Genomic DNA, 9788 nt, shown 5'->3' with positions numbered 1-9788 from the left:
CGTAGGACAGCGGTGGTGCGTTCATGTGCTGTGGGGAAAAAAGAGCGTCTTCTATATCGCAATGAATTTCAGAAGCTCCACTATTACTTTTTAATTTATTTTAACTGTTAGAACACTTTTACAAGAAATAATCATAGCTCAACCACAGAAGAATCTCCGTGTTTTATTATGAGAGTTTTTGATCTTTTAATCCTTTTTTAACGGTAGAGCAAAGAACGCCTTAGAACACTTATTTTAATGTTGAAAATATACAAATTCTTTATTTTGTTATTCGCGAAAATCTCATTTATACAATTAATAGTCAGGCTGTATCTTCGTAGAGCGCAACTCTTGTGCACATGCTGTTTATCTGTAGGTTCCATGGTGTAATGGTTAGCACTCTGGACTCTGAATCCAGCGATCCGAGTTCAAATCTCGGTGGAACCTGTGGAACTTTTGAAATCCTGGATAACCACTATCAATCTGATCTCCACTAGATGACTGAACTCAAAACCTCTGTCAGATGATAATGTCATAATTGACAAGTTTCTATGTGGCCCCACCTTGCCAACACTTTCTTTCTGAGATTCTGCATGTTTGTGAGCCATTGAGAGATGACAACACGTGAGCCTGTGGTTCCATGGTGTAATGGTTAGCACTCTGGACTCTGAATCCAGCGATCCGAGTTCAAATCTCGGTGGAACCTGCGGAACTTTTAAATACATGTGTACCTATTATTGAAACCAACATATCTACATCTTAACTAAACTTAAAAAAAAAACCTGAAGCAACCGAAGATTGGCTCATTGTTTGCCAAACGTATGGTATCATGGTGTAATATTGTACACCTGGTCCCTCTCTCATATACCGTAAGGAGCTTGGTGCTGGTAAGAGTGGTATGAGGCTACTGAGCGGTGAGAGCAGAGAACAGACAGAAGTTAATACAGGATGGTCAAGAGTAAGTGAATCCACAAGAAAGTGTAAGGTGTATCACCAGGAAAGGAGCACAAAGAGTCTTTGTGGTGGAGTGATGAGGTACAGGAGAGTATCAGGTAAGGAAGGAAGTAATAAGTCTTCAAATCTGTGGCTTTTTTTTTATAGATTCATAATGTTGGTTTTGGTTTGACAGTGGTGCAGGCTTAACCAAAAAACTCTCATTGTTAGGAATTTAGTTATCTGCTAAAAGCATCATAGGTCCCACCGAGATTTGAACTCGGATCGCTGGATTCAAAGTCCAGAGTGCTAACCATTACACCATGGAACCACACGAACAAATGATCCACGCAAGGGCTTCGTCGCCGTGAATCAGTAGTTTCGACGCTAAGTAAGTAAGTATGAGGTCGTGATCGGTGTCACATAACTTCTGGATGAGTCATCCAATCACTTGCCAGATCTTAACTATGATAAAATAATCCACGAGTTAATAGTAATATGATGGAATTCCGCTTTAGTGGTTTGATTCCGGTCACCATGGTCAACATCACTACGTTTTGATCATTGATACACAGAACAACTACCAGCGGTACGAGAGTAACCTCCGTCCACGACTTCACTGTGAGGACAGAAGGAGGAAGAGTGAGCAGCCGTGTCACCTATTTTATGGATTAAAAGTTCAGCAGGTTCCACCGAGATTTGAACTCGGATCGCTGGATTCAGAGTCCAGAGTGCTAACCATTACACCATGGAACCACAGGCTCATGTGTTGTCATCTCTCAATGGCTCACAAACATGCAGAATCTCAGACAGAGGTTTTGAGTTCAGTCATCTCGTTGAGACAAGAATGATAGTGGTTCTCCAGGATTTCAAAATATCCGCAGGTTCCACCGAGATTTGAACTTGGATCGCTGGATTCAGAGTCCAGAGTGCTAACCATTACACCATGGAACCACACATTTTTGTGCTATTAACTTGGTTTTCACCCCTGTTGTGCAGTCAACAGCACATATAACCATACAGAAGATTAATCTCATGTGTCTTTGTGGCTTGTTTTTAGCCTAGACTGTCAGCATGGCGTGATCTTCGGGAACAAAACTTTTGAGGGATCAATTGATTCCTCACACCAAGATGGTGAAGGGAAAGAGAGGTTGGTGCAGAAGTCACCAACAGTACAGTTTAGTGTAGTTTCATGGCGAGAAAGAGGAGCACAGAAACAAGTTCGCACACTGATCAAAACGTAGTGATGTTAACCATGGTGACCAGACTCAAACCACTAGAGCGGAATTCCGTGATATTACTATTAACTCGTGGATTACTTTATCATAGTTAAGATCTGGCAAGTGATTGGACGACTCAAGTTGTGCGACACCGATCACCACCTCATACTCACCTTCTGACTCACGGCGACGAAGTCCTCGCGTGGATCAGCTCTCCGTGTGGTTCCATGGTGTAATGGTTAGCACTCTGGACTTTGAATCCAGCGATCCGAGTTCAAATCTCGGTGGAACCTGCGGATATTTTGAAATCCTGGATAACCACTATCAATCTGATCTCAACTAGATGACTGAACTCAAAACCTCTGTCAGATGATAATGTCATAATTGACAAGTTTCTATGTGGCCCCACCTTGCCAACACTTTCTTTCTGAGATTCTGCATGTTTGTGAGCCATTGAGAGATGACAACACATGAGCCTGTGGTTCCATGGTGTAATGGTTAGCACTCTGGACTCTGAATCCAGTGATCCGAGTTCAAATCTCGGTGGAACCTGCGGATCTTTTAAATACATGTGTACCTGTTATTGAAACCAACATATCTACATCTTAACTAAACTAAAAAAAAACTGAAGACACCGCAGATTGGCTCATTGTTTGCCAAACGTATGGTATCATGGTGTAATATTGTACACCTGGTCCCTCTCTCATATACCGTAAGGAGATTGGTGCTGGTAAGAGTGGTATGAGGCAACTGAGCGGTGAGAGCAGAGAACAGACAGAAGTTAATACAGGATGGCCAAGAGTAAGTGAATCCACAAGAAAGTGTAAGGTGTATCACCAGGAAAGGAGCACAAAGAGTCTTTGTGGTGGAGTGATGAGGTACAGGAGAGTATCAGTTAAGGAAGGAAGTAATAAGTCTTCAAATCTGTGGCTATTTTATAGATTCATGATTTTGGTTTGACAGTGGTCCAGCCTGAACCCATCAACTCCCATTGTTAAGAATTTAGTTATCTGCAAATACTATTGCAGGTTCCACCGAGATTTGAACTCGGATCACTGGATTCAGAGTCCAGAGTGCTAACCATTACACCATGGAACCACACAGTTTTGTGCTATTAACCTGGTTTTCACCCCTGTTGTGCAGTCAACAGCACATATAACCATACAGAAGATTAATCTCATGTGTCTTTGGGGCTTGTTTTTAGCCCCAGACTGTCAGCATGGCGTGATCTTCAGGGAACAAAACCTTTGAGGGATCAATTGATTCCTCACACCAAGATGGTGAAGGGAAAGAGAGGTTGGTGCAGAAGTCACCAACAGTACAGTGAACAGCAGTGTAGTTTCATGGTGAGAAAGAGCATCACAGAAAAAAGTTCGCAATCTGATTACAATGATCTGAGTTTAAATCTTTAAACCTACCGAACAAACGAGATGTCTCTCAAGGTTCTCCTTGTTTCCATGGAACGATAATGTGTCAATCGTCCACCATGAAGGTGATCGTGAGGGAAGCTCTTAAGAGGATGAAGACTGCGAAGGCACTTGAACCAGACAGCCAGTTGGGCTAAAATGGTATAGATTTACTTCATGTATGGTGAAAATAGTTTTCCAATGAAATGAATGGATGTTTGTCAGAGTGTTTGCACTCTCTGAGTTCTATGCTCATGGATAAAGTCTTGGTTACTGAAGAGAACTTGGTGAAACTTAAGTCATTTGTCTTCTTCTGCAACACTCTTCAAGGCCAAGTCCTTTTGCCATCTTTCAGATGACATATGAACTAAGAAGGTCTCCTTGTCATCACACCGTGAGCGTGTTGTCTTGCGCAATATTTGGCGGGTTTACAGTCAACGAGTTTTGAAGCAGAGATTCAGCAAACATGTGGTTCCATGGTGTAATGGTTAGCACTCTGGACTCTGAATCCAGCGATCCGAGTTCAAATCTCGGTGGAACCTGTGGAACTTTTGAGATCCTGGATAACCACTATCAATCTGATCTCAACTAGATGACTGAACTCAAAACCTCTGTCAGATGATAATGTCATAATTGACAAGTTTCTGTGAGACACTTTCTTTCTGAGATTCTGTTTGTTTGTGAGCCATTGAGAGATGACAACAAATGAGCCTGTGGTTCCATGGTGTAATGGTTAGCACTCTGGACTCTGAATCCAGCGATCCGAGTTCAAATCTCGGTGGAACCTGCAGAACTTTTAATCCATAAAATAGGTGACACGGCTGCTCACTCTTCCTCCTTCTGTCCTCACAGTGAAGTCGTGGACGGAGGTTACTCTCGTACCGCTGGTAGTTGTTCTGTGTATCAATGATCAAAACGTAGTGATGTTAACCATGGTGACCGGAATCAAACCACTAAAGCGGAATTCCATCATATTACTATTAACTCGTGGATTATTTTATCATAGTTAAGATCTGGCAAGTGATTGGATGACTCATCCAGAAGTTATGTGACACCGATCACGACCTCATACTTACTTACTTAGCGTCGAAACTACTGACTCACGGCCACGGAGCCCTTGCGTGGATCAGCTGTTCGTGTGGTTCCATGGTGTAATGGTTAGCACTCTGGACTTTGAATCCAGCGATCCGAGTTCAAATCTCGGTGGAACCTCGTTACCTTTTTCTATGCAATTTAAGCTCCACCCATGTCTAACATGTATGGCCGTTTCCACCTTCTCGCCGCTCTGTTTATTTTCTTTAGATCGTATGATGTAAACTTTTTATGCACTATTATATCGCTCCAACACAGGGGGCGCTAGGCATCTCACCCGAGAGTGAAGAAGAGAGCAGACTGACGTCACTTCCTGGCGGGGGTTTCGCTATGTTGTCTTCAGATAAACGTTGGCGGTGACGTTACACTTAGATTTGTGTTGTTGTCGATAAACGAACACGTTTTTAAAATCTAAAAACAATAGTCATAGCTGTCGAACGTTCGTCTCAAAGGCAAGTGTTTTGAAATGTTAAATATGTGTGAAAACCGCTCTGTCTTTCTGGAGACCGTTATTATGTGTTGTGTTTACCTGTTTGCTCGAGTTTGCTGTTTTACTTTAGCGATCCGTTTTGCACAGTCTTGCGAAAACAGTACCAAACAACACATCACAACTGAATTGCTTTTTATTTTTCGATGGATTTGTGATTATTCTCATGGCTTGTGTTGACATATCAAACGTAAAATTTGTGATCAGTCTTTGTTATTTTATTTTATTTATTAACAGCACTTTCTTTCGAAGCATTTTCCTAGTTGGTGAACCCCCACTGACCATGGCAATAAATTCTGTTCTGATTCTGATCTCAGTCATGTCCTTGCGCAGGTCTGGGATGGATCAATGTGAAGACATTGGAAATCTCAGCAACATGGTTGAGGGGGTGGAACTGAATAATGATCCAGATGACTCCTCAAAGAAGCCACCCGTCGCCATTGACATGCTCAGGTTCGCACACACACACACACACACACACACACACACACACACATACACATATATATATCCATTATTTATTTATTTATTTTACATAACTTGGCATCTCTATTGATAACATGAATCTGATTTATTTTCTCCCAGAATAAAGCAGCAAATGTCCAACCAGTGTTTTGAGATGAATGTGCACCTAAATACAGGTAAATAAGTCAGACAAAAATAAGAAATGCAGTGGCAGACAATGATATTAATTTAAAAAAAAGTGCTTCGTATGCGGTGTTCTTATCTGTTTCCAATTGATCATACCAGGGAAGAGTCAGCGCTCCTGCAGCTCACCTGAGCCCGACAGAGAGTTGTAAGCTTTTGACTTTTGACTCACGTGTATCTGTGTTTACAAACTTTACACGGTTAACATTGTGTTGCTCCTCCAGGCCAGAATACATGACTGAGCTGGAAAGAATCAAAACCACATATTTCAACAGCACCTTGACTTTACACAGGTAGGTTGCTGGAGAGTTTTGCTGTTTGGTGAGCTGTTTCCTTCAAAACATGTCTTCCAGATTGCAGATGGCACACGCCATAGAAGAAAGTCTGAAGGACAATGACGCTGAAACCAAGTAATTCAAAATGAGTTATTATTGTCCTTTGTGAACAACTTGTCATCAAAATTGTGTTTTGTGTCCTCAGTGAACTGAAGGAGCGTTGCATGGATTTATGTTCACGCATTAAACAACTTCAGCTAGTAAGAAGCCTCACCATTTCTATACATTTCACATTGCCCAGGGCTCCTTGCCAACTCATTGTTTTTCATCCAAAGGAGTCGAGAGCACTGCAAGATGAAATAATAGATATTCAGAAACAGCGACACGGTAAGCTGAACAGAAAGTCTGACTCTGTTGCACCTGTGCCAAACTTTTGACACCTTCGCTGTTGGTAATGCAGAGCTGAAGCGACTCACCAATGAGAAGATGAAGGAGATCAGGAAGGTGATGTCCAACATCCAAAACCCCGAGGTGGAGAAGTACAAAGCTCCACTGGAGAAAGCTCAATCTAATCTGGAGAAATTCAAAAAGATGGCTGTCATGATCCAGAACATTTTCAGGGTATGGTGAAAGGTTGTGTGTTGTTGTGTTTTAAATAGCCACCTGGCATCTTCATGATTGTTGTGTGTGTGTGTGTGTAGGGGATTCTCCTGGCTTTCAAAGTCAACTGGATGGATGATCCTGCTCTGCGTGACGTGGTCATGACGCTGGAGGAGCTTCCTATTTCTGACTAAGGAATTCACCAATGTCTACCTATTATTTAAACTTTTATTTGAGTGCTTACTTGGATGTTTGATAACAATGAATAAAACCACACAGGAGTGTGTCCCTCCTTCGAAGTGTTGGAAGTGGAACTGCAGGTTTTGCTTGTCGGGCTTCACTGGACAGTGAGGGAAGACCAGTTGGTTTGTGTTTACAATGACCCTGACGCAAATAAGATACATACACAAATGTGATGGGGCCAGAACAGCACAGTAATCGACTCCAATGAAAGAACCACACAAGGCCACCGTACCTCCAACCTTCGTTGACGCGTGAACAAAACCGACTTTTTACTTTGTAAAGCTGATTGTTGAAGGCGGTGGTGTCTGACGGCTGGACTCTGCCAACAGAGGGCGGTAGCGAGCTTATTGCACTTCCTAATAGTCAGCGAAGAAGAAGCGTCCACACGTGTGAACGAAGTTTTAGATAAACAGTGCGCTTTAAACCTTAGATCCACCGCTAAAACACATATCTATTCGTGTCCAACGCTGGGAAAATGCCGAAAGTCAAAGCAGAGAAGAAAAGCAGGCAACACCAGGAAGTAAAAAATCAAGGTATTAGTTATTTGCTTGTTTGATGCGCGTGCTAGCTGATACCATGCTAACCGAGAGCTGTCAGATCAGCTGATACAACAGCTGCATTCACTAGAACCGTGATATTTTGGACATGTTATATAGTGGCTAATTGTTTACGTCATCACTCCCCATGTCTGTGAACAAATACTTCATCTTTTGACTTTTTAATTCTGCGTCATTTTCCTCTTGATTTTGTAGAAAAACACACTGAACAGGTAAAGAAAAGGCTCATGACAGAGAACATGTCATAAAGTGCATTAAAAGTCGTGCAATATTTGATATCTCGACCCTATAGTTATAGTGTTATAGTGATCGTATTTGCGCACTTACCTCAGCGAAGTCGCTTTGTGAAAAGGACAGTGTGTGATGCTTGTTGTCTGTAAGCATTTGTGAATGTGTTGGTTCCAGGCATCATGTTCAACACTGGAATTGGACAACACATCCTGAAGAATCCGTTGGTTGTGAATGGAATCATTGAGAAGGTCTGCACGATCGACACTGCTAGTTTCCGTCTGTTGTTATTACGAGCAGTCTGAACCTTTACATGTGAAGAAAGTTGAACTCCTCCTGGTGAATAGCTTGTTAGTGACAGTGGCTTGGCTGATGTGTTTTCCAGGCTGCTCTTCGACCCACAGATGTGGTTCTGGAGGTGGGGCCTGGTACTGGTAACATGACTGTGAAGCTTCTTGAAAAAGCCAAAAAGGTGAGACTTCAATATCCCATCTAAAGGTAGGAACCTTTGTGTCACTGTTGAGGAACTAATGGCGTGATGTTCTCAGGTGGTGGCCTGTGAGTTGGACTCCAGGTTGGTGGCTGAGCTTCAGAAAAGAGTCCAGTGCACGTGAGTGGAAACCACAGCGGTGTGAAGTGAAACATTCATGTAAATGTGTGACTTTTTTTTGGTGTTCACAGGCCTTTGCAGACCAAGCTTCAGATATTGGTGGGCGACGTTCTGAAAACAGATCTGCCTTTCTTTGACATCTGTGTGGCCAACTTGCCTTATCAAGTGAGTGCGTTGGCCGAAAATCTGCCGAGATGATGTTGAACTTTCTGACTTGCCGCTCTAAATGTGCAGATTTCATCTCCATTCGTCTTCAAACTTCTTCTTCACCGGCCGTTCTTCAGGTGAGAAACGTCTTCCGCTACAAAGCTGCTCTGCTTTTCTGGTTTCCATCAGCTCTTGTTGCCTGTGCAGATGTGCCGTGCTCATGTTCCAGAGAGAGTTCGCCATGAGACTGGTGGCTCAGCCGGGCGACAAGCTCTACTGCAGGCTGTCCATCAACACACAGCTGTTGGCTCGCGTTGACCACCTGATGAAGGTGCGGCGTCTGTTCTTGTCCCTCCTACACTGCTCAGCTCTGAACCGCACTTCCTCTCCCTCAGGTGGGGAAGAATAACTTCCGCCCTCCTCCTAAAGTGGAGTCAAGCGTTGTCAGGATAGAACCCAAAAATCCTCCGCCTCCTGTCAACTTCCAGGTGAATGCAAAACAACAAAACTAGTTCACTGCTGTTTAGCTACTTCTAAATGACGCGTCTGTCACGCAGGAATGGGACGGTCTGGTGCGAATCGCCTTCGTGAGGAAAAACAAAACCCTCAGTTCTGCCTTTAAGTGAGAGACTGTTTAGTGGCAACACCTAAAATGTCCCTGCCACAGAGTGAAACGTGCGTGTGCGTTTTCAGATCGACGGCAGTGGAGCAGCTGCTGGAGAAGAACTACAGAATCCACTGCTCGGTCCACAACGTGGTAAGTGCCGTGTAGTTCTCCCAGTGAGTCAGCAGCTGACCAGTCCATGTCTCACAGGACGTTCCAGCAGACTTCAGCATCTCCAAAAAGATTGAGACAGTGCTGCAGGAGGCAGAATTCAGCGAGAAGAGAGCTCGATCTATGGACATAGATGATTTCATGGTGTAAGTTTTAAGCCTTTCTTGCAGCACAATGGTGAAGGGGACAGCGCTACTAAACTGGGGTTTTTCATTCATCAGTCCATTCCGCAAAATTGTCTCTGACCCAAGCACCTGCATTGGGCTCCGGCCACATAAAGACAGTAAGTAATGGACTTTTGTCTTCTCAGGCTGCTGCACGCCTTCAACTCAGCTGGAATCCACTTTTCATGAACTAGGCTTAAAGACACTTGTGCTAAACCATCAGCCTGGACTGACTTTGCAAGTGCACAAGAATCACCGAAAACCTGGGAAGAATTCAAGTCTCCTGTTTTTATGGATCCTCTCCTCCAACCACAGACTATGATCACAGCTAGTTCCCAAAAAAGTTGGGAAATGTTATGTACTTGAGTCAATTAAATGCTCCTTTCTGATGTAGCGATGCTTGGTTCATGGTTCACCCTGACAA

General features: G+C 43.3%; 2 protein-coding genes and 11 non-coding genes across 15 annotated transcripts; 9 read left to right on the top strand and 4 right to left on the bottom strand.

The window, feature by feature from the left end:
• The first annotated feature begins 354 nt into the window (after positions 1 to 354).
• On the top strand, positions 355 to 426 carry trnaq-cug (transfer RNA glutamine (anticodon CUG)). The gene has a single exon. It is a non-coding gene; the product is annotated as a tRNA-Gln (tRNA).
• A 187-nt stretch (positions 427 to 613) lies between these two features.
• On the top strand, positions 614 to 685 carry trnaq-cug (transfer RNA glutamine (anticodon CUG)). Its single transcript has one exon. It is a non-coding gene; the product is annotated as a tRNA-Gln (tRNA).
• Positions 686 to 1171: 486 nt separating this feature from the next.
• Positions 1172 to 1243, bottom strand: trnaq-uug (transfer RNA glutamine (anticodon UUG)). The gene has a single exon. It is a non-coding gene; the product is annotated as a tRNA-Gln (tRNA).
• Positions 1244 to 1596: 353 nt separating this feature from the next.
• Positions 1597 to 1668, bottom strand: trnaq-cug (transfer RNA glutamine (anticodon CUG)). The gene has a single exon. It is a non-coding gene; the product is annotated as a tRNA-Gln (tRNA).
• A 126-nt stretch (positions 1669 to 1794) lies between these two features.
• On the bottom strand, positions 1795 to 1866 carry trnaq-cug (transfer RNA glutamine (anticodon CUG)). Its single transcript has one exon. It is a non-coding gene; the product is annotated as a tRNA-Gln (tRNA).
• A 487-nt stretch (positions 1867 to 2353) lies between these two features.
• On the top strand, positions 2354 to 2425 carry trnaq-uug (transfer RNA glutamine (anticodon UUG)). The gene has a single exon. It is a non-coding gene; the product is annotated as a tRNA-Gln (tRNA).
• Positions 2426 to 2612: 187 nt separating this feature from the next.
• On the top strand, positions 2613 to 2684 carry trnaq-cug (transfer RNA glutamine (anticodon CUG)). The gene has a single exon. It is a non-coding gene; the product is annotated as a tRNA-Gln (tRNA).
• Positions 2685 to 3158: 474 nt separating this feature from the next.
• trnaq-cug (transfer RNA glutamine (anticodon CUG)) lies at positions 3159 to 3230 on the bottom strand. The gene has a single exon. It is a non-coding gene; the product is annotated as a tRNA-Gln (tRNA).
• Positions 3231 to 4008: 778 nt separating this feature from the next.
• trnaq-cug (transfer RNA glutamine (anticodon CUG)) lies at positions 4009 to 4080 on the top strand. Its single transcript has one exon. It is a non-coding gene; the product is annotated as a tRNA-Gln (tRNA).
• Positions 4081 to 4253: 173 nt separating this feature from the next.
• trnaq-cug (transfer RNA glutamine (anticodon CUG)) lies at positions 4254 to 4325 on the top strand. Its single transcript has one exon. It is a non-coding gene; the product is annotated as a tRNA-Gln (tRNA).
• Positions 4326 to 4678: 353 nt separating this feature from the next.
• On the top strand, positions 4679 to 4750 carry trnaq-uug (transfer RNA glutamine (anticodon UUG)). Its single transcript has one exon. It is a non-coding gene; the product is annotated as a tRNA-Gln (tRNA).
• Positions 4751 to 4921: 171 nt separating this feature from the next.
• cenph (centromere protein H) lies at positions 4922 to 6939 on the top strand. Of its 3 annotated transcripts, none has more exons than XM_053871363.1 (10): positions 4922 to 4986; positions 5435 to 5570; positions 5703 to 5758; positions 5868 to 5913; positions 5990 to 6058; positions 6119 to 6175; positions 6246 to 6300; positions 6376 to 6427; positions 6501 to 6661; positions 6742 to 6939. In XM_053871363.1, the coding sequence occupies exons 2-10, from the start codon at positions 5437 to 5439 to the stop codon at positions 6832 to 6834; spliced, it is 723 nt and encodes a 240-aa protein (XP_053727338.1). In that variant the 5' UTR covers positions 4922 to 4986; positions 5435 to 5436; the 3' UTR covers positions 6835 to 6939. The 3 variants fall into 3 exon arrangements, with proteins under 3 accessions (XP_053727338.1, XP_053727340.1, XP_053727337.1); XM_053871365.1 differs by having other exon boundaries at positions 4948 to 5082; positions 5451 to 5570; XM_053871362.1 differs by having other exon boundaries at positions 4949 to 5082.
• Positions 6940 to 7254: 315 nt separating this feature from the next.
• On the top strand, positions 7255 to 9749 carry dimt1l (DIM1 dimethyladenosine transferase 1-like (S. cerevisiae)). Its single transcript, XM_053870146.1, has 12 exons — positions 7255 to 7416; positions 7846 to 7919; positions 8054 to 8140; positions 8217 to 8278; positions 8350 to 8443; positions 8513 to 8562; positions 8633 to 8756; positions 8821 to 8913; positions 8983 to 9047; positions 9119 to 9182; positions 9240 to 9346; positions 9511 to 9749. Exons 1-12 carry the CDS (start codon positions 7359 to 7361, stop codon positions 9551 to 9553), a joined length of 921 nt encoding a protein of 306 aa, XP_053726121.1. The 5' UTR covers positions 7255 to 7358; the 3' UTR covers positions 9554 to 9749.
• Positions 9750 to 9788: the final 39 nt, after the last annotated feature.

Source organism: Synchiropus splendidus, chromosome 7, assembly GCF_027744825.2.
Source record: "Synchiropus splendidus isolate RoL2022-P1 chromosome 7, RoL_Sspl_1.0, whole genome shotgun sequence".
Lineage (NCBI taxonomy): Eukaryota > Metazoa > Chordata > Actinopteri > Syngnathiformes > Callionymidae > Synchiropus > Synchiropus splendidus.
The sequence above is the reverse complement of the archived record's forward strand: the minus strand, read 5'-3'. Positions and strand labels throughout refer to the sequence as shown.

What these genes read in the sequence shown, in the direction of transcription:
- cenph (XM_053871363.1), top strand. Translation starts at nt 5,437, where the DNA reads ATGTCCTTGCGCAGGTCTGGGATGGATCAATGTGAAGACATTGGAAAT. An exon ending in CCTGAGCCCGACAGAGAGTT is followed by an intron (nt 5,914 to 5,989) that starts GTAAGCTTTTGA and finishes TTGCTCCTCCAG; the next exon opens with GCCAGAATACATGACTGAGC. An exon ending in TGATCCAGAACATTTTCAGG is followed by an intron (nt 6,662 to 6,741) that starts GTATGGTGAAAG and finishes GTGTGTGTGTAG; the next exon opens with GGGATTCTCCTGGCTTTCAA.
- dimt1l (XM_053870146.1), top strand. Translation starts at nt 7,359, where the DNA reads ATGCCGAAAGTCAAAGCAGAGAAGAAAAGCAGGCAACACCAGGAAGTA. An exon ending in CGCCTCCTGTCAACTTCCAG is followed by an intron (nt 8,914 to 8,982) that starts GTGAATGCAAAA and finishes TCTGTCACGCAG; the next exon opens with GAATGGGACGGTCTGGTGCG. An exon ending in ACCCTCAGTTCTGCCTTTAA is followed by an intron (nt 9,048 to 9,118) that starts GTGAGAGACTGT and finishes GTGCGTTTTCAG; the next exon opens with ATCGACGGCAGTGGAGCAGC.